Genomic DNA, 24,121 nt, shown 5'->3' with positions numbered 1-24,121 from the left:
CAGCAGGTGCATAGGAGTCTGAAGCTTGTGGACGAGGTGGTAAGGGTTGGTCAGGTTGAACCTCCCCTGATTGAGGCCAGGACCAGAGGGCTTCTAGTGGAGAAGAAGTCTTGGGTCACTTATCTATAAGCATCCACAGGTGGATGGGGCCCAGGATCTCCAAACATCAAGTGAGAAGCATCAGATGGCACCCCCCCCCCACACACACAGTCTGACCTGATAGTCTTAGCACCCTTGCTTCTGTTCTCCAGACTAGAGTGGGTCTAGGAGACCACAGCTGGCAAGATGGCATCCTCGGGGTCCGATTTGTCAGTGTTCATAGCCCTGAACTCAGTGATCAGGGGCCCTGGGGTATGTTTTAGAGGAGACCCTCACGGAAACTTGAGGTATCCTAGAAGTAGAGTCTGGGCTTGAAACTCATCACGGGGAGGACAGAGAATTGATCTCAACCCAACCAGTGAACGCCAGCTATCACAGAGATCGGGTCTCCATGGCATCCCACAGGACTGGAGCCTCTGTAAACCTGACGCGTCTGAGCCTGTGTCCTGAAGAGACCTCGTCTCCTATCTCTTTCACTTGTTGTCAAGGTATCCCCAGTCCACCCTACCTGTTCCTTGTCCTTCTGCCCACAGTGACATGGGCCTTGTTGGGGGTAGCCATGCAGATAGCTTTCTAAGTAAGTTCTGGGGTTAACAGAATTGGCGTCTACACGAGGTGGCTGCCTGCTCTGGGCCTAATGGTTTGGCTGGAGCTGGAGTGAGAGCACTTGGGACCGGAGGTGTGAGAGAGGGTAGTGAGGCTGGTCCAAGCAGAGATGAATGAGTGCTCCTGCGATAGATCGTCTGGGGTCTGCCGAACCACAGACAAGCCAGGATTGTCATCCTCATGTCCTAGGTGTGTCCAAGAAGAGGACCAGAGTGAGGAAACCCAACCCAGACCTGGAAGAAACTTCAAGTTCATGGTCTCCACTGGCTTTGGCCTCCTGCTTTTTAGGCCCCTTGAGCCCAGTACACTTTGATGGAAGCAGAGGCAGTGAGGACATAAAATAAACACGTGGGCTTTCAACTTCCTCAGTGCCCTGCCCTGGAGCGCTGGAGTGCAGGGCCCTCTCTACATCACCCAACCACTTAAGTGTCTATGGGCGAGCCTCTCTCTTGCTCCTCCTCCCTTGGTCACCTCCACCTTGGCTCTGAGGCCTGTGAGGTGAGGTGATGGAGACCCAGCCACTGACAAAGAGAAGCTGATATTGATCGTGTAAGCAAGGGGACCTGTTAAAACTATGATGGCCAAATTACTCTCTGTGCCATCACAGCTGTCTCTGGGGTGTGGGGGTGGCCTGGTGGGCAGGAAGAGGACACCCTGGTAACAGTTCACTTGGAGAAGGCCTGGCAGTAAAGCCACAGATGTCCAAAACTTCTCAGTCCTGAGTTGTTCTTTCCCTCCTGTGTGACACCAGTCCCAGCTCCACGGAGGTTGCTCTCCCTCTGGGAAACCCACATGGAAACCGAGAACTGGCTTAGAAGTCGGAGCCAGACAGCCTGGTGTTTGAATCTTGACTCTGCCACTGATATGCCGTGACCTTAAGCCACATTTTTTTCCTTTTATGAGCCTGCTTCCTCATTAATAAAACAGGGACGGTGGGCCCTATGCCACTGGATAGTTCTGGAAGACAACGGCTGCAGAAACCCAGAGAGGGCCAGAGTTTGCCTGGAGCCGCACAAGAGAGTAAGCAAGACGCTGGGTGATGCCAGACCCCTTTGCTCACCATCTGGCCTCTCTTGGGTCTGGACTTCTGTCTGGGGCCTGGTCTATGTCCCCTGGTCTGTGGCAGAACACAGCAGAGATGTTTGAGGCAGGGCTAGGCCCCACATGGTGGCTCCTTTGGCCTGAGCCACCTCTCCTCAAGGCCTTATCTGTCCATTCTCTCCTTTCCCACAAACTAATCTTTCTTTCTCTTGGAAAGTTCCTGTTTCCTCCCCGCCGTCTTGTCTCTCTCCAAGCCTGTCTCCGGAGACTCCAGCCAGCCTCCCACACAGGTCTAAGCTGTTCAGCACAGGGGGCTCAGAGTCTAGGATGGCCACCCCTGGCTCAGGATGGTACAGATGGGAAACCTGCTGTGGCTGACATTCTGAAGAGAAGTCCTCTGGATTATCCAGCATATGATGGAACGCTTTATGCTGAAACTCCCAGGTACAGAGATTCTGACTTTAAATCTCTGAGCACAGTAAATTCCTGGACTGCAGGAGCTCCCAGGAGGCTGTGACTTACAATGAAGCCTTGTCCCTGCTGAGTAGACCCAGCAGGGGTCAACCTGAAACTTGGGGTAAGGTACCCTCCAGGGTCCAGTGATCCCCCTCCCTCTTGGTTGCCTAGCCCCTAGTCAGCCAGGAGGTTCAGAGCTTCTTCACAGGTCTAGGGGCTGGTCAGGGGCAGGCACACAGGTCCCCTGAGTCAGGAGCCTCTCCTGCCTTGAGCTGCCAAGTCTCCCTTGCATCCAGGAAACACAGTAATAGGGCATGCTTGAACTCTGAACCCCACTTTGTTGAGAGCTGGCTATGATTTGGGGGCAAGTCAGCTGTCCTTTGGGAACCCCAGTTTCTACCTCTCAGAGAGTGACGATGCTCATCTATGGGTGTGCTGCTGTGAAGATGACTGGGGTGAGGAGGACTGGAATGCAGCAGGGACAAATAAACAGTCCCTTTATGATAATATAGCTACTCGGCACTGTCGTGGTGTGCCTTCAACAATCCCCAGGAGTGTGCTCAGCTCCAGAACCCTGTTGGGTTCACAGGTTAGTCTCAGTCCAGAATGACTCAGAGAGCTTGAAATGGGGGCTATCGGGATAGAACACAGGCTTAGAAACACCCTGGCCCAGCAGGACAGTAGAGGGAGAGACCAGAGACTGTGGGAACCCTGGAGAGGCCCATCCAGGCTGGAGGTGGCCACTGGAGAAGGGAGCTGTCTACCTGGGCCTTGGAGGAGAACTTTGACTGACAGAGGGGAGAGGGTTGCTATGGTTGCTTAAAAGGTTCGAGGGCCATGAGGAGCCAGAGGAGGGAGGCAGGCATGGCATGCAAAGGGGCATTCTAAGAATGACAATTCCATCTTGGTCCAGAGTGAGTTCCAGGACAGCTAGGACTACACAGTGAAATCCTATCATGAAAAACCAAAAAGGAAAGAGAAAGGAAGGAAGGAAGAAAGGAAGGAAGGAAAGAAGGAAGGAAGGAAGGGAGGAAAAGGAATGATAATTCCGGGCCTCTGAAGGAATCAGCAGATGCCCACACTAGGCATCTAAGCAGCAGGCATCATAGCCAGAGCTGACGGGTATTGAGCTATGGGAACAGTAGCAGAACTGAAGTCTATGACTAAGGGTGGACTCGAGTGCTGGGCCAAATGATTGAGGGCTAGTTCTGAGGGGCCCGTGGCCAAGGAGAAGACACACTGAAGAGACAACCAGGGCAGACTAATAAAGACACTGGACACCCTGGCAGGGTCCCTCTCTACCCCCAGCAGTGGCTATAGGATGGCCCCTCCCATCAGGGACTTCCTCATCTGGAAACAGACTCCAAGGAGACCTGAAGACTTATCATGAGGTCCTTTCCAGCCTGTGATTCTGAGACTGCCACCCCATCCCAAGCTTGCAGGCAGAACTTGGAGGAGAACCACAAAATCTGGCTATCTCCCACCCTATGGCCTGCCCAGTTTCTGGCGAATCCTCCATTCCATCCTCCTGCCCCAGCAGCAGTCCCTGTCCCTCTCCATGGACCCCTCTCCAGGTTCTTGCTCAGCAGGGCTTCAGTGGGGGAAGCCTCCCTTTCTAGCTTCCTCTGAGGGAGCCTATCCCTCAGCTGGGAAGTGTGGACGCCACAGAGAGAAACTATTCGGAACATTCTTTTGCTTCCTTGTTTTGGGTGAACCCCTAACACACACCAGCAGCACAGAGCACAGGTTCTTAGCAGTTCCCCTGTCTCGGGGTGGGGAAGGAACTTCCATGGGCCAGGCCTTTGTATCAACCATTTTTAAGAATTAACCTTATTTTCTGCTATTTGCCTGCTGGATGCTGTTGAGTTGGGCAAGGTCAGGAAACCCAGGGAAGTTTGCTGACTGACTGCTGCTCCAGATGCGAAGCTCTCGTCGGGAAGAACGTTGATGGCGTGTCTCTCAGACAACCCCTACAACTCCGCTCAGGTGGCTGAAATTGGCCACTATCCCCGAGAGGAGAAAACCACCTTGAGCAAGAAGAAAACTGTCAAGAGGTCAGAGATCAAGTCCTTTGTGAGAGTTGAGAATTACAATCACCTCAGGCCCACGAGGTGCCCCGTGGATATCCCCTTGGACAAAACTGTTGTCAACAAGAATATCTTTAGAGACCCAGCTCTGAAATGCAAGGCCAGGCGGGAGGCCAAGGTTAAGTTTGAAGATCCACTCAAGACAGGCAGGAACAAGTGGTTCTTCTAGAAGCTTCAGTGTTAGGTGTATTTTTGTTTCCATTGTTAACATCATAAAAAAAGAAAGATAAAGCCCAGAGAGGGATGGCCATGTCCGGAGCTCTTGCCTCCTCCCTGGCTGTCCCTCCCTCCTTCACCCCCTTTACTTGCTAACTCTCTAGCCATCACAGACATCACAGACAGGCCCAGGTCCTCCGGGGTTTGCTAGCCTGTCCCCTTAGCTGTAATGACAAAGGTGACTCTGCAGCCTGGCCTCCCCCCAGAACCCTAGGTCCTAACATCTGCTCATTTCCACATGGGATTCCACCCTGCACCTCAGTCCACACCGTTGCCCAAATCAGATCCCCGCCATTTCCCTAACCCCACCTGCAGCTGGCCTCCCTCCTTCCCCACCCCCCCAAACCCAAACCCAAACAGTCCTTCCTGGCCCACCTGGCCCACAACTGTGAAAGGGAAGAGGTCCTGCTGGTCCCTGCGCCTTAGCACATCAGCAGCCACAACCCCTGTTCAGGCATGCGCTGTGAGCCTGGGCCTTTCCCAACTTCCAGGCTTAGTCACCGCCAGCCCAGCCTCATAGATATGGTATGGGCCGGTCCCACCATCCAGGGTCCCACCAAACCCCACCAGCGTGGCCTTCCTAAGGTCTCAGCTTTCTTGCAGCAAGCTTAATGGGTCTGAAACCGTGGCCAATGGCTGTGCTGTAAGAATGTCCCTGAGGAATAAAGATACTGCCAACCGGGTTTATGTTTCAAGACGTCTGTCCTCACCCTTGACCAACAGATCACAGACAGGGAAACAGGCCAGGACCAGGTCGGAGGACTGGGTGGAGCTCGGACATCAATGGGAGGCCGCCCTGCCTGGAAACTGGAGAGTCCTCCTGCCAGCCCAGGATCTGCTGGGTTCACTTGAGGAGGGCAGAGATTTGAGAGCAGGTTCGGGGCTTGCTCAGCATTTATTTCACACACTCGTTTAAAATATATAATCATTATATATTTATATATATAATATATAAGGAGGAATTGAAGTGAGCCACCCCAAAGAAAAAAAGCTATATTTTATAAATATTTCTGTAGCTCCCACATCCCACAGGAGAGGGGAAGGAAAATAAAAATTTACAACCCAAGTTAGTGGTTCCATGTGGTGGGCACAGGGTCCCGAAGAACATTCCAGAAAGCTGGTCTTCCTGGCCTTGAAAGGTCAAATACACACAGTCTTACCCATCCCTGCCCTGACTTCTTGGAGCAGCCTGGAAGGCAACATGTGGGCACTCAGGCCCCAGGCTGCCAGGTTATTTTTAATCCTATCAGTTTCCTTTGATGCCCCGGCTCTCCCAGGGCGACCAGGCCTCCTGTTGTGGTGGCTTCCAAGTGGAGTCACAGCACAAGCTGCCTCTCACGCCTGGCATCTGGCATCTGGCATCTGCAGGGAAGTCCACCGGGGTCTCCAGGCCCTTGAGTGGGTCCTCAGAGAAGCAGCGCCCCTCCACGGGGGCGGAGCATACAGTCTCACTTGCAGACGTAGCGCTCCACTGTGCGCTCGCACCTGCGGCAGGTGACGTAGCAGCACCAGTGGTACTTGCAGTGACATCGCTCCACCACTCTGTCCGTGTAGGGGTTGTAGCCACGCCCACAGCACATGAGGTCGCAGCTGTCACTGCCGTTGGAGGTCTTGTTGCACTGCCTGGAGGTGGGAACAGGAGGTGAGCGGGTGCCCATCACCTCCAGCACCCTCCTCTCCCTGCCGAGTAGCCTGCAGCCTCACCCTTTGTGGCTGGCTCTAAGAAGGCGGAATCAATCTTCGGGGAAACTGAGGCTTTCCTGCTCCCTAACTTCCCCGTGTTTCCAATAAGCCATGGTGGAACTCTTGAGACTATTTTATCTCTAAGTTGTCTGGTTTCCTTTTTTTTTCTCCCTACTTCTAAATCCCAGAGGAACCCTCAACTTAGTGTCTACTGTGTGTAGTATATAGTATATGTGTACTACAAATATGTGCAAGCATTTATTTGGAGGTCGAGGTCCACACTGAACGTCTTACTTAGGGGAGAGGGGTGAGCGGTCTGGGTGCCAACGATGAGAAAGAGAACTTTTGCTTGGCACCGATTCCAGTGAGAGCAACTGCTACACTGCATTGCATGTTCCCTGGGGCTGTCTCTGTCTCTTCCACTGTCTGTCAGTCTCTGTATCTATCTATGTATCTATGAACCTACCTACCTACCTATCTACCTATGTATGTATGCATGTATGAATTATGTATGTATTATGTATCCATCCATCCATCCATTGAGAAAGAGTCTCAAGCCAGAGCTCAGGGATCCGCTTGGACAGTGAGTATCGGGGAACCCTCCTATCCCTGCTCCCACCTCACTGTTAAGAGTTGCAGGTCCCCACCAGATCCTCGTGCTTCGAGGCTTTACCACAACAGTACCCTGCCTCCACAGTTAATCGTTCATGATGCTGCTATGGAGATGAGCGCCATCTTCACAGTTAAAACTCCCCGGATACAATCTGGAACACTAAAAACAGCCAGGAGGCAAGATGGGCCTGGGCACTTTGTCTGCTGAGTGCTGACCTGCAGGTGTCCAAGGGAGCCTGCGGTGACTCATCTCCCCAGAGGCATCCCCGTGCCCTTCTGTTTGTGAGGCAGACAGTGCCAGGGTGGCAGTTGCTCTCACTGGAATCAGTGACAAGCAAGAACTGGCTCCAAGACCACTGCTCATTCCTCCCCTAAGCTCTGGCAGTGGGTAAGGAGCCGGGGAAAGTCTCCATGAAAGTCTGTCTCCCTGCTTCCGTGTCCCCGACTAGTGAAGACTATTCAGGTGGACGGTCCTCCAGCAGGGCCAGAGCTGAAGAAGAGCTGTGTCTGTGGGATATGGTTGGGGGCTGAGGAATCAGGCAGGAAACTGACCCACTGTCAATGGACAGAGTTTTCCACTGAAGCAAGGCTCATTCCATAGCCCTCTGGGGCCCCGTGCCCAGCCCCTCTGTGTAACAGAATCATCTCCTCTTCTCTGCGCTCACACTCTCCCTGCTGCTTCAAACCAGACTCCCGTTCCTTCCTGTCTCCTTTGCCTGACCCATTCCATCTCCACTCGGCCGACCCCCTCAATCTGGCCTCCAGATGGGAGCCTGGGCCTCTTCCTCACAGAGCCCTGGCCTATGGGGACAGAGCCCCAAACCATCCCTCCCCTCTCACCGGCAAGACCGTGGGCTGCAGAGGAAGCAGATGCTGGCTGGGCACCAACTATGTGCCAGACACGTTCCCAGACACCCGCTCTCTGCTCCGTATTTCCCTAACCTTGTGCACACCAGCTTTGTGGAATGCTATTAGGGGCTCCTTAATAAAAGATTTCCCCGGCTGTGTACCTCTGGGAAACTCTGTTTAATCAAGTCCTTAGCAGAGGCTCCCTCAGGCTTTGGGGATGACCAGAGAGTTTCCCAGGTGCATCTGATCACAGACCTTTCTTCCCTGGGTTTCCATGAACCATCTTTGGGAACAGCACTACCTGGCACACGGTAAGTCTGCACTGTAACCATTGCATGGGTTCCTTCCTTGTCTTTTCTGTCTCCCTATCCAGAGCCAGGGCTGGGGCAGCTGTGGGGAGCCCAGGCCTAAACCAGGTAGACTCCAAATGGACATGGGAGGCTGGCACTTATATGAGGACAAAGGAGTATCCTCTCTACAGAAGCTCATTTGCTCCGTTTCAGGTACTTCCTGTGCTGCCTTAGATTTGATGCTGTCCCCACTTTTGTGCCTCTCAGTTCCTCCTTTGTCCAGTGAGGGTGGGCATTTATCTTTCACCTGTTCATGGGACATTTACTGAGCTCCTGTTCCATGTTAGGCAGCCCTTCATGTTCCCTGTCATTCTGTCTGCTATTGTTACTTCCTATGTAGGGAGAAGGTGGAGCCACCAGCCTCTAACCCCAGAGTTCCATTAGTCTCCCTGAACCTCTGCCCTCTATTAGGCACGAGCTCCACCCTCCAAATGCCTGTTCAGTCACCGCTGTGGCTGGCCCAGCCCTGAGTGCAACACTTGTGTGGCACTTACCTGTCTTGGGTCCCATGGGATCCCACCTTCTCGTTCTTCATGCAGAAGTCAGGGGAACTCTGTAGATACACTAGTTCTGAGTCCTTCACGGGCCGGATATCCAGGTCCTTGGGCACTAAGTGCTTGCGGGTGCCCATAGGCCGGTGTACCACTTTCGTGGCTGACAGGTAGCGGGTCTTGAGGTCAGCAGCCACATCCCGGAGCTCTTGCAGCCCCTTCCAACAGGTGCGGATGGAGCAGGAGCCAGATACCCCATGGCACTTACACTTCGTTTCCAGGGAGGCACGTAGAGCCTGCAGACAGTCAGGATGTCGGCGAGGTGGCCAGAAACCTTCCCTGGCCTGTCAGTACCCTGACCCCCCCCTACTCCATGCCTGGGTGTTCTCAGGGATTCGTGTCCCACTGAAGTCTCAAGGGATGGAGCATTTGGCTCTAAAGCTAGGAGGAGTTGGGGGTCATGCTTTATTCCAGAGCAGCTAAGAGGGGCAGGCAGGAAGAGAGTGGTCTCTGTGGGGGATAACAGATGCCACCTCTCAGATATCCACTCTGAACAAGTGCTCTAACACAACCACCATAGTCCATCCGGGAGACTCACTCTTTCCCCTCTCCTAAACAGGAAGGCTCTAAGAGGTGACATCTAGGCTTTCAGTTAGAAAATTGTGGGACTGGGATTTGAACCTGAGTCTGACGGTAATTCCAAAGCTGTGATTTTTCAATTATTCCATGCCTCCTCTCTCCCACAAAACCAGGACTCACTAGAGGCTTGGCAGAAGAGCAGCAAGAAAGAGAGGAGCAAGAAGGAAGGCAGCTGGGGAGGGATGGGGCAGACGGAAGGGGACAGTGTGAGGGTTTGGTGGCATCTCCTTCAGGACCCACCCACAGGCTGCCAGGTGACCCTCCGTCACCACTCAGAACCTCTGCTCTACGGTACATAGCTGACATGCGGCTGCTACCTGGTAGAATGCTGAAAGGGTTAAACGGGCCGGACTGAAGGGGTGTGTGAGTTATAACAGCTTAAGTCAATATTGGCTCTGAACGTGCAGTTTAAATCAGAGCTGCGGGGGAAACTGGAAACCTTTGGGCTAGGCCCTTAGGTAGGCCCTGGTCTGAGATATGACTCTTCCCCATAGGCCTGTTTCCTGTTGGTTTCTGAAACGCAGAGGTTAGACATCTTCTAAAGTCCCTTCTATTGGGCTCTTCAAACTCTCTCCTATTCACAGGACACTTCCCCCTCCCTTGTCCTGCAAGGGTCATGGGTCACCTGGACTCACACTCTGCATCAAACTGAGGCTACGGTCGTCATGGCTTTGCCCCAACCCCTCTGTCGGAGAGCTAGACAAAGTGTCAGGGATCTCCTTATTGTTGCAACAGGAAGAAGCATACTAGGTATAAAGTCTAGAACTTGCTGGAAACCTAGGAGAGAGAAGTTCCTTGAGTCAGGTGGGGGAAGGGTGAATACTCATGGGCAGGTGCTAAACTGCCTAGTCCTGGGGTCATTTAATCCTCACACAGCCCCAGACTACTGGAGACCAGCATTGGCTTTTTGCATGTGGCTCCACGAGCAGACCTGATGTGCCCTGAGATGGAAGCCAAGCATCCTCTTGCACAGCACAGGAGTTCAGAGGGAGTGCATCCTGGTTGGAGGCTGGGGTTGCCATAGATAGCAGAGGAGGTGGATAAAGAGAGCTCTCTGGGTTCCTACAGTGGAACAAGCCCCAGAGCTGGAAGGCAGGAGCCCTAAGTCCCTGGCTAGGCCCTAAAATCCATAGTGTGATTTGGCCTCAGTTTTCCTAGACTGTCCAGGGGTGTCCCAGACATTCAAGCGTCCTGACATGACAGACCACAGTGACAGGGGAAGAGGTGTAGGTTCCACAGATTCAGCTCCCTCAGGTCATATGTTCCTGGCTGAGCCACCCTGGCTAAATTGTGTGAGATGCCTTCTGCAGGACTCTCATGCTGGGGCTGTGTCCTTATCAGCAGAAGGGACAACAGGACTTTCTGGGAGCTGTTCTGGGATCCCGGGAGAAAAGAGTCAAGCACATTTGCACATCATGGATTGGTTTTCAATTTTGAAAAAAATGAGGAAGGGGCTGGCTGGCTCATTCAACAAGTAAAGATGATTTCTGCCAAGCCTGCCAATCTGAGTTGGATCCCTAGAACCCAGTAGAAGAGATCCAACCCAACCCTTCCCGAGTTGTACTCTTATCTTACACACACACACACACACACACACACACACACACACACACACACATTTAATTTGGCACATTCACTCTCACACTCACCCAGTCTTCTGTGCAGTAACTGGGAAATGGGGAGACACTGGTAGCACATGATGGGAGCTGTGCTCTCAGGTATCACATGATGGGAGCTGTGCTCTCAGGTATCACGTGATGGGAGCTGTGCTCTCAGGTAGCACATGATGGGAGCTGTGCTCTCAGGTAGCACATGATGGAAGCTGTGCTCTCAGCACATGATAGGAGCTGTGCTCTCATGGCAGTGTGGAATCCCTTTCCTCATTACAAAGACATGATTTGGTGCAAAGCCTGTGGTCTAGCCCCCTCCCTGTCCTGAAGGAAGGCTGAGCTGCTTGCAAGAGAGCCCACCCTGTCACTACTTTATAATTGGGAAGGAAGCTCAGGGCCAAAGGCAGAACCCAGAGCTCTGGGCTCCTCGTTAACTGTTCCCTCTGCTAGGAGCACCTGAATCTTGGAGACTCCCTAAAGGAGAAGGGGCAGGTGAACCCAAGTTCTAGAGAGGGAGGAGCAGCAGGGTCCCAGTCCATCCCCTCTCCCACCCCCTTGTGGGGCCCACTCTGGCCCTTCTCCAGCCAGTGGCCCAGGCACACCCTCGGGGCGGGTGGGGGTGGTTACCTGTCTCCCCACTTCACTGTTGTGTAGACGCATCAGTTTATTGGCTTGGGATCCTGTTTTTTTCACCTTCATAGGAGCATCGGAAAACTTGGCCCCCATGAGGAGACCGTAGCTGAGGTTGTCCGCACATCCTCCCCAGCGGTTCCCGGGCCCGGGTGGCTCACCTGGGACAGGGCCGCAGGAGCAGCCGGGCAGGTCGCCAGAGGTGCAGGCCCGGGCGATGGTGTGACTGATGGTGGCGGCCGACAGGGCATACACGAAGGCTGACTCCCGGGTACCTGTGAGAGAGGTCAGGGTCAACAAGTAGGCTCGCTCAGAATCCCGGAAGGAGGTCAGATGTGGGGCCAGGATGGCCTGGAATGGGGTGGGACGTCATCTTACTGCACCCATCTTGTTGAGCAACACACAGGGAGCCAGCTGTCACCAGAGCAGTGCAGGAGATAGGAAGGGCTACTAGCCTGCTACTTGAAGCCCACAGCATTCCATGACGTCCCTCACGAAGTGTCAGGGGGTGTTTTACATAAGCAAAGGCCTTAGTCCCCTGATCCCTTGCAGGAAATCAGGATTTAGAAACCTGGTCTTTGCAGGTAGACCCTCACTGCTAAGATGGGGCCATAATGGTCACGTGTCCTCAGGGTAGGAGGGAACTAGAGATACACAGCACGGGAGAAGGGAGAGCAGTATATGACACACAGGCTGTGCGGTGTGATATAGTTGTGGGTCAAGGTACTGCCGGATGCCCACAGACACCAGGAGCTCCCCAGGGCCCTGCTGACAATTCATACACAGACTCGCAGCCTCTGGGACCACGAGACAGTTCTTTGCTTTCCTGCTTTTGTTTGTTTGTTTCTGGTTTCCATTTTGTCTTAAACAGAGCCTTGCTATGCAGCCCAGGTTACCCTGGAGCTATCTTACAGCCTCTCAAGTACTGGGATGGCAGTCTGGATACTACTCACAACTGAGTTTCCATTGTTTGAGTTCAGACAGTATACAGACAAGAGCACTGTGATAGAAGCTGCAATAAGCATACACTGGCTGTAGTCCGTGAGCTCCCACCCCGTTCCAGGGTGTCCTGCCCCCCCCCCCCGTCTGAATCCTGACTCTGTCTCTTAACTGGTAGTCACCACTCCCATAGAGCCTCAGTTTCCCTATCTGCAGAGCCCACCTGAGAAGGCTTGCCCAACTGACATTCATCTCAGCAAGGAGGGAGACTGCTATCACGGAGAGCCAGTGAGGTTCCTGTCCCTGGCATTATCCTCTGTGTGCGCTCAGGTCCCCATACACTCCTCTGGGAAGCCTGCTTCAAAGCTATCTGCTACCCCTGACTACTTTGAACATCGAAACAGTTGCTGCCAACCAGGTTTGCCTAGGTCAGCCTGCCTGCCCAGGGGTAGGCTATCCAGGCTATCCAGCAGTCTCATTATATTGATGTGGCTTTCAGCACAGCAGGCAGCCACCTTGGTACTGTCTACGGCAATACCCCTCCTTCATCAGTGCATTATAGCACATGTGTATCCTGGAGTGTTCTTCGGGCCACTGTATGTGCTGATATATTCATTCACTAATGTTTATTCATTCTTCAATTCGTGCCTGAAACCCATATCTAAGATTGACTCATTCGCTCAAGCGTCCACTGAGCCACGGCTTATCCATCTGTGTAACCATCCATCTATTCATTCATCCGTCCACCCATGAATCCACGCACCTATCCAAACACACAGAGCTTCCTCCTGGATCCTCCCACCACAGCAGTGCGGCGCCCCAGAGCTCATACCTCTCTCCAGGTCAAGCAGGTAGTTGGGGGCGAGCTCGATGGAGGAGCAGTTCCAGCGCATGTCAGCGAAGGCCCGGCGGCAGGCCTTCATGGCCTCCCGTGCGGCGTGCACAATGGTGCGCATGAGCTCCAGGTTGCTCCGGCAGAGCTGCACCTGCGCAGACACCAGGCCCTCCAGCTGTTTACAGTGTTGCGTCTGATTCAGTGCCAGGGCCTCGGGAGTCTTGGACAATGCCCTGCATATCCCGAAAACAACCAACGGGAGAAAGACAGGGTGTGAGAGGCGTTTGCTCTGCAGGCCAGCACTCCCCTCCACAGATTTTGAGTCACTTTTGCAAGGAGCCAAGAAACCAAGAAGCAAAGCGCCATGCCGCAGAGAAATGGTTTGCCTGCCCTAGCCCACCCACCACCTGCGACCTGGGGCGTGACACTACCCCTTTCTGGGTCTTACGCCATAATTCTAGCACGAGATCACATCTCTTATTTTGACTGAATTGTATAAATGTCTTAGAATGAACACATTTGCAATCTGTGAGGCACTGCCAGGTGCTGCCTGGATTCTCCTGGTCATGAACCACTCCCCCCATCCCATCCGTTCATGCAGCACTGGTAGCCGTGTGCCAGAACCCTGGAAACTGCTGAGTCTCATAATAACCACACGTGCTATTAATTAAGTCCTTTTGCTATTGCGCACCGTGAAGTAAGAGCTTTACACCATTACTGCATTGACTTCTACACCCATTTATCGCCATTGTAAAGTCCACGACTGTGCAAAGCATTGCTATTCAACAATGCAAGGACACTCAATTTTAGAGTGATCTAGAATTTAGAAAATGCAATATCAAGTCCAGACCTTCAGTGATCTCTGGACTTGCATGCTACATGTACCTGGTTGGGATCTGGTGATACGGGGACTTCCCTACCACCATGCCTTTGCCCACGATTGTCCTGATGCCAACCTTTTCCTTCCTGTTCCCAACGGAATAAAAGAACTTCTACTCTGTGACGAAATGGCGACTAAGCACGGAGACTTCCCAGCCTCCTTTGGCTACAAACATGGCATAGACCCTTTCTTCCAGGAGCCCCTAAACTAAAGGGCTACAAAAGCCCATCAGCAGTTAGACATCAAGGCCCCAGAGGTCCAGCTGTATGTATGGCTCGCCTAGGGAAAGACACAAGCTTGAGACACCGTTGTGTGACTTGAGCAAATCACTCAACTTCTCTGGGCCTCATGGCCCTCATCTGCTTCAAATATCATTTCTACCTCAAAAGACAATGGCTTATGGTTCATCCCAAGTACCTGGGAGGTAAAGGCAGGTGGATCTCTGAGTTTAGGCCAACATGATCTACAGAGCAAGTTCCAGAACAGCCAGGGCTACAGAGACAGGTTACACCCTGTCTAGAACCCTTTCCCCCCACAAGGCAATGGAGAGGCTTAAGATAATGTACTCATGTCAGGCATGGTGACACATGTCTGCGATCCCAGAGTTGGGTATCTCAGCCCATTGCTAAGGGAATCTTAAATCCAAAAGAGTGAAGAGACCTGATTTCCTCTGTGGGCCGTGTGTGTGTGTGTGTGTGTGTGTGTGTGTGTGTGTTATACAGCTTTTCCGTTTTGAACAATTACAAAATGCTGGCGGAGGCCAAATGAGGTCATCCTTGGATAAACTGGCTTCTTCCTGCCTCCCTCTGCCATACTCTGCCCACCATACCCCTCTCCCCACACACACACACAGCCCCAATACAGAACCTAATATAGACCCAGGAAGCAAACCCCTGAGGGCAGAGGCCCAGCCTGACATTTGTGGTTAGGTTGCCTTAACTAACCTGAGGTCAAAGGTGAGTGTACTGAGCCATGTCCCCTCCTGCAGCCCTGGCCCATAGAGAAGGAACAGGCAGGGTGTGTCTCTCAGGTGGCTTCCTGGTCTAGGCAGATCCATTTGGCCTGTGAAGCCTACCTGTGTGGGCTCAGATCAGAAAGGCAAATGGCCCTGGTGTGGCTCTTCCTCTCAGCACACCTGGGCTCTCCGAAGCCTAGGTGTCCAGCTCTCCCAACGTGGTCAGCAAGGCTTGCCTGCCTCCCCTGGGCGGGTGTGAGCAAGGCCTTCATTATTCCTGGTTGCTTGCTGTTTCTTCCTCCCCACCTGGCTGTTTGCTATGGTTAAAGTGGAACGTTTACAAGGGTCAGAGGCACACAGCCCATGCAAGCATCATGGCCATCTTCTTGGCATTACCCTGGATGCCTGCTCACCAAAAAGTAGGTATTAGCCAAGAAGTGGAGGACTCATGGAGTCCTTTCTGATGGGCAGTGCTGCAGGTCTGGACCTACTCTGAGGCCCAGCACCCAGTGCACCCCAGTACCTAGAGTTCACTGGTGGGAGGATTTGGGGAACTCTGCTTCCCTAACCCCCTGTCTAGTTTCCTCTGAAATCCCCAGGCTAAAGGGATTCAGTCTAGGAGGGGACCTCCCATCGGGCTATCTCACTGGGATACTTGAAGCTCTTCGTACGCACCTGGAAGAGAGGCAGGCAGAGTACAGACCCCTGTTGGGGACAGAGGGACATGGACATCCACAGGACCGTCAGGAGCAGCTGGCACAACAATAGACCTACCTCCCCACCCCCAAGCACTGCAAGGGCTTCCCAGGCATCTGCTGATTAGCGGTAATGACCTGGGTAAGGGAAGCCCCTTGGGGAGGCAATCAGGACTAAAGCAGAGGCGGGGGAGCCACCGTGGACAGCTCGAAAGCTGGCCTGCTCCAGAATACCCCTAATTGGAAACATTTCAGTTTATCTAGGAGCGGGGATGTGGGGGAGAGGATGCAGGCGAGGACAGGAGGGAACAGAGAGTTCACTGGGGAGTCTATGCCATCGGTTGAGAGAGACGTCCCTCACTCAGAAGTTGGGGTTCTTCTAGTTCAAGCTGAGGCTCAGTTACACGTTCAAGCCATCTCCAGTGTCCAGCCTCAGTTTCACAGTGTATAGCACTCAATGCTCACAGTTCTGGGAGAGCATTTCCCAGTGACACAGCTGGAAAGTCACCTTCCAAAGTCCTCACTAAGCCATAGACTTCCATCCATCTCTTACCCACTGATCCTGTCTCCCTGTCTACCCCTACTCCACCGTAAGGCCCTGCACACTCATTGCCTCTCCTTCCTCACACCACAGGGCTTCTTTCTCGGCCAGTCAGTCATGAGGGGTCTTTCTGGGTTGCCAGCAGCTTTGTGTCCAGACAGTTCTGTGGTACCTGACTCAGGTAAGGCCCCCTTCCAGAAAGGCCTTCCTTATGGCCCTGCTCTTTACTGCCTTGGGTGGCCTGTGCCAAAGTCTTTGTCATTCTGCGGTCTGGGTCTCACACTGCTAAGTGAAACCAAACTATTTGTCTTGGGCAACGCTGGACTCCAAAGACCACAGAAGTGTACCCAGACTTGGCCGGGCAGTGGGTTGACTCTGACAGCAAAAACTCCACTCGTAAAATTAGGAGACCATGGTCAGGGATATGGCCTGCTTCAGGCTCCTCAAGGCCAGTCAGAGAAGGTGGCCCTGTGTTTATGTTTCTGGGGGGCCCTGCTGACCCCAGGAAGGTGGGAGAAACTATTCACTAAAACTATTTAGCCCACCTACTGACCAGGCTTTGAGATATCCTGGACCGCATCACAGACTGTTACGCATGAAGCAGGAAAAAATAGAGCCGGTCTATGCCAACCAGGCAAGGTCAGGCTTTCTCTGTACTTCTCTCTGCCCCCGAGGGTGGCCTTGGGGAGATTTCCACCTGATAACAAGTTGGAATTCCTCAGTGATGTCCTAGGTCTAAAAACCAGGGCTCTTCAGGACACCAGGCTAGGTGGAGGATGAAGCTATCGGCTCCAAGGAGAAGGACCAGGGAGCAGAGGCACCAGAACCTCCCCAGGAACTTGTCTTAGAATCTTAGGACCACTATGAACAGGGCTAGCTCCTTCCCTGCACTGCACAGCTGGGACAACTGCACTGGACGAAGGGTTGGTAGCCTGTAAGCTGTGCATCCAATCCTGTAGCAGGCACTGCCTAAACCGCAGAAGTCCCTGCCTGACTGCATAGTCACAGGATCACCCTTAAAAAGAGCCCTAACTGGTTGCCTTGGTCAGACACGTGCTAGTCTAAGAGCGGAAAGAAGATTCCACGTACTATCAACCCCGTTGGGGGGAGAGCAGAACTTGCCCACTTCTCTGTGTAGCTTATTAGAGGCAGAATCCAGTTAGACGCTAGACCTCCCAGGCCTCAGGCTAGGACCTCTCCCAGCCTGGGTCAGAGGTGAGAAGCTGAGGTACAGGGAGGCTGAAGTCTTGCCCAAGGTCTGCCTGGGAGAGAGTGACCACTTAAGCTCAGCATGGATTCCTAGGCTGGCGCTCTTTCTGCCCCACTTCAGAGCAGCTGCATTCCTGCTAGAGCCTCTTAAGACTCTTCCTAGAGAGGCCCCGCCCTTGCTGAGTGGCAGGCTCAGGGCTGCCAGCTGCGGAGAGAGGACAGCCTCTCAAAGTCCCTTAGCTGGCCAGGGGTCTTTCCTCCCCGACCCCTTCACCAGAGGGAGCAAGAGGCTTACATCTGCCCCTGCTCCCCACCCCTCCCCCAAACACACACACTTGACCCATCCTTGTTCCCCCCAACCCCTGCCTCTGGCTTTGGAGATAATGCTCAAAGTTCTCAGTGTATCACTAGGCAGTCAGGTTCTGACCCTGCTCCCCAGTCCCGGGCCCCACCTGTTTAAGGTTGTCTGTCCCAGAAGCCCACCAGGTGGGCACCTCAGGCCACTAAGTCACATCTGGTTTCAGTTCTCATGCCAAATGTCCCTTTCATCTCCAGGTCACTTTCCAAGCCCCAGCAGTGGTCCCCAGGACTGCCCCAGGACAGTTGGCCCTGACGAGTCCCCACACCCCATTGCACAACTCTCCTGGGATTTCCTTCTATCAAGTTCTCAACCCAAAAGACCTGCTCTACTCCTCATTGGCTATGAACTCTGCTAAAGATCCTACAGGGTGTTCCTTTCCTCTGCTGTGCAGAAGGGCTCAGGGAAGTGGAACACACAGCATGGACTGGGAGGCTGAAAAGAAGCCATATGTATGTTGAAAATAGCACCGAGCATCTAGCACTCAGTTACCGGCACCCAGCACCCAGCCTGGCTGCATCTGTGTGAGCAAATGCCTATGCCCACTCCCACTCTATGGGCGGGGTACTGAACCCAGGGCCTCACAATGCTGGACTGTATTCCCAACCCTTATTATTATTTTTAGATTTTAAGACAAGAGTCTCACAAAGTTGCTCTAGCTGGCTCTGAATGCATCTGTACCTTGGCTAGGCACTGAACTTGTTGTCCTCCTGCCTCAGCCTCTTCAGAGCTGAGATTACTGGCCTCTGCCACCAAGCCTAGCTACACGATTGTTAAGCTTCACCTCTCCTGGGTCTTTTATTTCCCAGTTGTAGTAATAGTTCAACCATTATCAGGGGTTAGCCTCTAAAGTCCTCTGCTTGGGTTCTGTCTGATCTCACAGCCACAGAGCCAGGGTGTGACCTTGAGGGCGTAACTTACCTTCTTCACACGTAACTTCCTTATTGTGAAGCAATGTCTGTCACCTACCACACGGAGTGTTAACAAATCAGATAGAGGCCTGTGAGTCTCAGAGCTGTAATAGGACACCCTGTGGCCCCTGCTCCCTGCAGGGGACAGGGGATGCTCTTCCTCCTGCCTGGGACACCTGCTTCACATTCCATCCCTGCCCATCAAGTCCTCCTTGGGGGATGTTTTGAACACAGACACTGAGCTGTGCCCATTTGTGTCATGGTGGAGAGAAGTTGGGTGTTGCTCTCAGCCAGTCACCTACCCGACCCCATGCCCAGCACGTGTCAGCTAGGGGCCGTGTGAGTCCCATCCACCCTAGAACCTCAGGACTCCCTTCGTAGGGCAGGTAAGTGGGGGCGAGGGTTGTGTCCCCAGACTCTGTGAACAAAGCAAGTCATCCAAGCCTGGTTTTCAGCCATGAAGCTCCCTGTACTTCCCAGCAAACCCTTCCCTTCTCACCTCATCCCCTGGTCTGTAAAACAACAGTGGTGACTGAAGGGGGCTTCCCTCCCTGACTCGTGCCCAACAGCAGCAGCAGGAGGTAGAAGGAACCTGGCCCAGGACTGACCCCCTTTCTTGTAAACCAGAAGCACAAGAAGATGGGATTTCCCTCCCGAATTATTTAACTAATAACTCAGCACCAGAAAGGGCTGGACCAATGACCTCCAGACTGTTTTCCAGCGGTCCAATGTGTTACCGGAATCCCCTGTTCCAAGCTAATCCATCAGTGTCCATAATCTATCTATCCCTTGTTTTATCTGCAGGCTCCTTAACCATGACCCAAGCAAGGCAGACATTACCGTTCCTGACTCTCCCACCTCGGCACTGTACTCTGAGACCCTCCTCCATACCTCCTACCTGCCAAACTCCCCCCCACTTCTGCAGCCAAAGTGGCAACCCCTAGAAAATCTCTGTAACCCACATGGATGACTCAACGAGGCTGCCCTCCTCCGAGCCCCGGAGCCTCCACTCTTACAGCTCCTGGAAAGTTATTTACAGCCGGGGCTTATCTCTCCCAGCCCAGGGGCAGCTCCTTCAGGAAGGGGCTGCCTTTCCCCTCATCCGACCTCTTCCACACTGCTTACTGCAACGGGAGGAATTAGCGCTGCATGAGGAAACCAGGAAAATTGCCCCCAGCGACCATTTATCCTTCTAGGACACCCTTCATGTGTGCACACAGCCTCTGGACGTTCTGAAGCTCTCTGGGGAGTCTCCAATCAGATCCCAGTAAGCCAGCACTAGCTATCCTTCTGACAAATCTAATACAGGGAGTCCCCAGAAGGTAGTGCTAGAGTGACACTTTCTTCAAGGTCCCCAGGTGGAGGGGGTCAAAACTCTCTTTGTAGACCTCCTGGAGGCTGACAGGTCATGATCCTGAGCTGCCCGCCTCTGTCCTGCATTGAGCAGAACCTCTCTGGGTTGTGCCTCTTGGAGAGTATGTTTCCGCAGTCCCTCACTGGCCTTTGAGCAACCCTGGCCTGATGAGAAAACCCGCTCACCCACATCGCAAGCCGGTGGAGGGTAAGAACAGCGTATCACAGAAGAGGTCGCTGAATTAAGAAAGGTTCGCCCAAGACGCCCAAGCCAACTTAGCCTCGCAGATTTTAGTGCGCTCAGCCAACCTTTCCAGCTTCTCTCCCCATAGCCCATTGGAGTGAAAACGGAGTCCTACTTACAGCCACTTGATGCCATAGCACACGCCGGTGTGGAGCGCCAGGGCGAAGAGCAGAGCCTCGCAGACCTGCGGCCGCGCCCTCATCGTCGCGCGTGCCCGGCGCTCCCGGGGGTCGCACCCTGCAGAAGCCGCGCCGAACTCCGCCGCCTGCAGGCCGCCGCCGCCCGTCCTGCGCGCACGCCGCCTGCAATCACGGAGAACAGGGCGGCGGGTTAAGGCGGCGCGCGGGCTGGGAGGCGTTTTATTCAAATTACAAAGGAGGGGTCGGGCCGAGGAGGCCTTGCGAAGAAGGCGTTCGCTCTCTCCCCGAGACCCGCCGGCGTCGGGCTCGGATTAGGTGAGACCCGAGAGCGGCCGAGGGCGTGTCGCCCAGGGCAGATCAGGGCTGAACCGCCCAGGAAGGACAGGGTGAAGCAGATCGGAGGTTCTGGAGGAGACCCAGCAGTTAGCCTGGGGAGGACCGCAAGGCGAAGACCCCACCACCACTACCACCACCAACAGCAGCGCAAAACCAAACTGAGTAGCGACCGCAAGGAGAAGAACCAGGGACTCGGACTGAGGCAGCTATCGGGGAAATGATTTGGGATCCTATTCTAAGCCACAATATCGATTATTAGTTTTGCAGCTTTAATGAGTTTCCGGTCATCGCTTGGCGAACTGGGTGATCTGAGCAGGATTCCCCTTTTACAGAGGACAGTCTACTCCTCGTGTGGCTATCTTTGTTCCTCTCAGCCCCGTGGTGGGTATTGTCACCCCATCCATTTCAGATGAGGAAACCGAGGCCCAAAGATGTGGAAACATCTGTTCAGTTAATAGACTGTTCAATTAGTGAGCACTGATCTGGTGCTGGACTGTTGGGCTATCTTGTCTACCTGTGCCGGAGGAGCTAAGGACAAGGAGAAACTAAGACGGTGCTTCCTGTAGGCATACTCTTCAGTATGGAAAGGTAAACCTCAGAAATGGATGGTGGTGGATGCTCTTTACCCACGGAAGGATCTGCAGAGCCCCGAAGAACTACTTTAGTGCCTTGGTCCGGACTAGGCACCGCCAGAGTTCCCTAGAGGAGCAGGCCCGCAAGACGCAGATTCCGACCGCCAGGCGGCGAGCTAGGGCCGCGGAGGATCCGCTACCCCGCCCGCTTGCAGCCCGCGGAGCTGCTTTCTGAGTCTTACCCTCTCTCATCATTCTCACCTCATTAACTCCCTTCCAGGCTTCTCCCAAATTTACCAACACCTGGCATTCGCCCCGAGTCATACACAGCCCCTCTCCCCTCCGGAGCAGCAAGGACAAAGGGATTCCTTCCAAAAGGGTCTATAGAGTCTGAAGAAGGAGGTGCCAGACTTGGGGGGGGGGCGTTGCTAAAGGCGGGGGTCCTCGGGAACAGGGAAGAGTGGTTCTCATCTGGCTCTCTGACTTTGGGTAGTTTCAACCACCCCAGCCTTAGTTTTTTCTTTAATTAAAAGTAAAGAACTGGTCCAGCTTTCTGATCTTCATCTGATCGTCTCTCTGTATTCATTATTATGCCTGTGTAGCCTGTGTACCTCTATGTGTTTCAAATGTACAGGCTGGAACACACACACACACACACACACACACACACACACACACACAGAGTTTTCTGGGGCCTTCTGGCAGAATCCAGAGGAATCCAAACAGAAAACCTTGAATCATGCCCTCCCTCCTCCACAGTGTCCCCCCAAGTCTGAAATGCTTGACACAAACACGAGTCCAAGCTGAGTCTCAACGGGATTTTTGGTGCGGTCTGAATCTTTCTCTCACCTCTTCTGTATCGAGATCTTTCCCTCCCTATTGGAAGTTTACACGCTTCCCCCAAAAAACAGAAAAATATCTGCAGGATCAGATCCCGGAGGTGGGGGGGTGCTCAAAATACCAGTCATTGTCTCTTTGTTCTCTCCTAAAGTGTGGGATCCCCGAAGGCGCCCAGAATTTCTAAGTGGAAAGGGAAGGGCAAGTCGCAGAAGGAATCTCGAGGACTTACAGCAGGGGTATTAATGTCCAATTCAACGTTCCCAGTTAGAGGAGAGGTAGCCCAAATCGCATAGCAGTCGGGGACCCAAGCCTCCAGCTACTCCCTGCTTTTCCCAGAAGCTCCAGCGGCCCTAGATTTCTCCTTCAGTCACCCGGCGCTTTGCTGAAAAGGCACCTTGGCCTCTGCATACTGATATTATTCTTGTCCTACGCCTTGCGAGCCGCTGGGTCACCCTCACCTTGCGCCCTAAGGGTCAGAGCGCATTCGCCGCTGGAAGTCCCCGGTCCGCCAGGGGGCGCTAAGCCTGGGTTCAAAGAAAGATCTGCCCCCACCTCACACAGTGGGACTTCGGGCTCTACTGTTCCCGTCTTGGATGAAACGCAGAATGACTTCCCTCTTGGCCTTGGTTATCCCAAAAGACTTGTTTGCGTTAGCTCTGAACTAACTACGCAACCTCTTGGCTCAGAGTGGGCGCCCAGCCTGCAATGGGGACAGTCTCATAGTGGGCCCGCGGAAACAAGCAGTGCTTACAGATAGAGAAAGAGAGAGCAATTCTTGATACTTCTTCTTGGACAATAAGTCTAAGATACCCAGCTAGCAGCAGTCTCAAGAAAGAGTCTCCCGGGGCTGTGCAAATGTCGAGCACCACGGGCCCTGTGGCCCAGTCCCGGGCCGCCAACAGGTGATCTTAAAGCTTAGGGAGCTCTAAAAACTTTACTTTAGATAACCTTCCCGCTCAGCCTATCCGGCAAGGATTGGCCGAGCCTCTCTCAACCCGGGTGTGCTATGCTGGCCCCAGATTTGGTGCTGCGCACCGGGACAATGTCCGCACCAGTATAGTGACCAAGTGGACTGCTCCAAAAGCCTGGCCGCGCAGCACTCAAAACGAAACGGGTGCGACAGGGACGCCGAGCGACAGCTTCAAGGTTACCTGCGAAGTTGCAGTGAGCTCAGCTTTAAGCTCAGCGGAGAGTCTGTCAAGACCTTCTCTGTTGCTCCAGGTCACCGCGGAGACGCGGTGTTTGAAAAGCGGATAAGGAGAGTGCAGAACTCCTTCCACCCTCTGGAGCTGAATCCTTCGTTCCCAACGACTGTAGGGGACACCGAGGCACTTCAGTGCTACGGATGAAAGGTACCGGGCTGGAACTAAGCCAGATGTTCGGAGCGGCTCCAGATGTGTCGCAGGGCGGGGTCAGGACTCTCTTCCCCAGTCCCAGCCCCCAACCTGGAGCTGAGGTCGGTAAACAAACTCGCTCCCCCTTCCCAGCTGCCTCTACGAGCCCTCCTCACCTCCCCGAGCTCTTCACCTCCAGCTCTGGCCGGAGCTATGGACTTCACAGCCTTTTGTCCCCCTTTCTCGCCTCCTCACACACACCCTCTGTCGCGGAATCCAAATCTCCCCCCACCCCCGGGATGGCTCGGGCGTGACCTCATCAACCCGCAGACTGCGAGGGAGGGGACCGAGTCCTGGGATGGGGGACAGGACGGAAGAGCTGGGGGAGAACTGAAGGAACCGTACAACCCACCCCATCTTTCAACCACGAGTCCCCTAGTCCCAGGGTCGTCCAGGCTGTTGCGCTCCGCCAAGGAGTTACTCGGAATGCTGCGGAGCAGAGAGGTGAGGAAAGGAGAGCGACGAAGGCCACTTTGGTTTGCTTCCCCAGGAGTGGGTGCCCTATTAATAAGGAGGTCTGTTGGGCTCAGCCGCCCCTCTCCCTACCCAG

At 53.7% G+C, this 24,121-nt stretch overlaps 2 protein-coding genes across 3 annotated transcripts; one reads left to right on the top strand and one right to left on the bottom strand.

Annotated features, from left to right (window-relative positions):
• The first annotated feature begins 4,074 nt into the window (after positions 1–4,074).
• On the top strand, positions 4,075–4,467 carry LOC116893957 (60S ribosomal protein L27-like). Its single transcript, XM_032895675.1, has one exon. It carries the CDS (start codon positions 4,150–4,152, stop codon positions 4,456–4,458), a length of 309 nt encoding a protein of 102 aa, XP_032751566.1. The 5' UTR covers positions 4,075–4,149; the 3' UTR covers positions 4,459–4,467.
• A 209-nt stretch (positions 4,468–4,676) lies between these two features.
• On the bottom strand, positions 4,677–20,739 carry Wnt11 (Wnt family member 11). 2 transcript variants are annotated; one of them, XM_032895672.1, is made up of 5 exons: positions 20,409–20,739; positions 13,141–13,376; positions 11,367–11,644; positions 8,494–8,786; positions 4,677–6,128 (listed from the first exon to the last, which is right to left on the bottom strand). In XM_032895672.1, exons 1-5 carry the CDS (start codon positions 20,489–20,491, stop codon positions 5,954–5,956), a joined length of 1,065 nt encoding a protein of 354 aa, XP_032751563.1. In that variant the 5' UTR covers positions 20,492–20,739; the 3' UTR covers positions 4,677–5,953. The 2 variants fall into 2 exon arrangements, with proteins under 2 accessions (XP_032751563.1, XP_032751564.1); XM_032895673.1 differs by having other exon boundaries at positions 5,860–6,128; positions 11,531–11,644; positions 20,409–20,482.
• Positions 20,740–24,121: the final 3,382 nt, after the last annotated feature.

Source organism: Rattus rattus, chromosome 2 (genome assembly GCF_011064425.1).
Source record: "Rattus rattus isolate New Zealand chromosome 2, Rrattus_CSIRO_v1, whole genome shotgun sequence".
NCBI lineage: Eukaryota > Metazoa > Chordata > Mammalia > Rodentia > Muridae > Rattus > Rattus rattus.
This window is presented reverse-complemented; position numbering and strand designations above follow the sequence as displayed.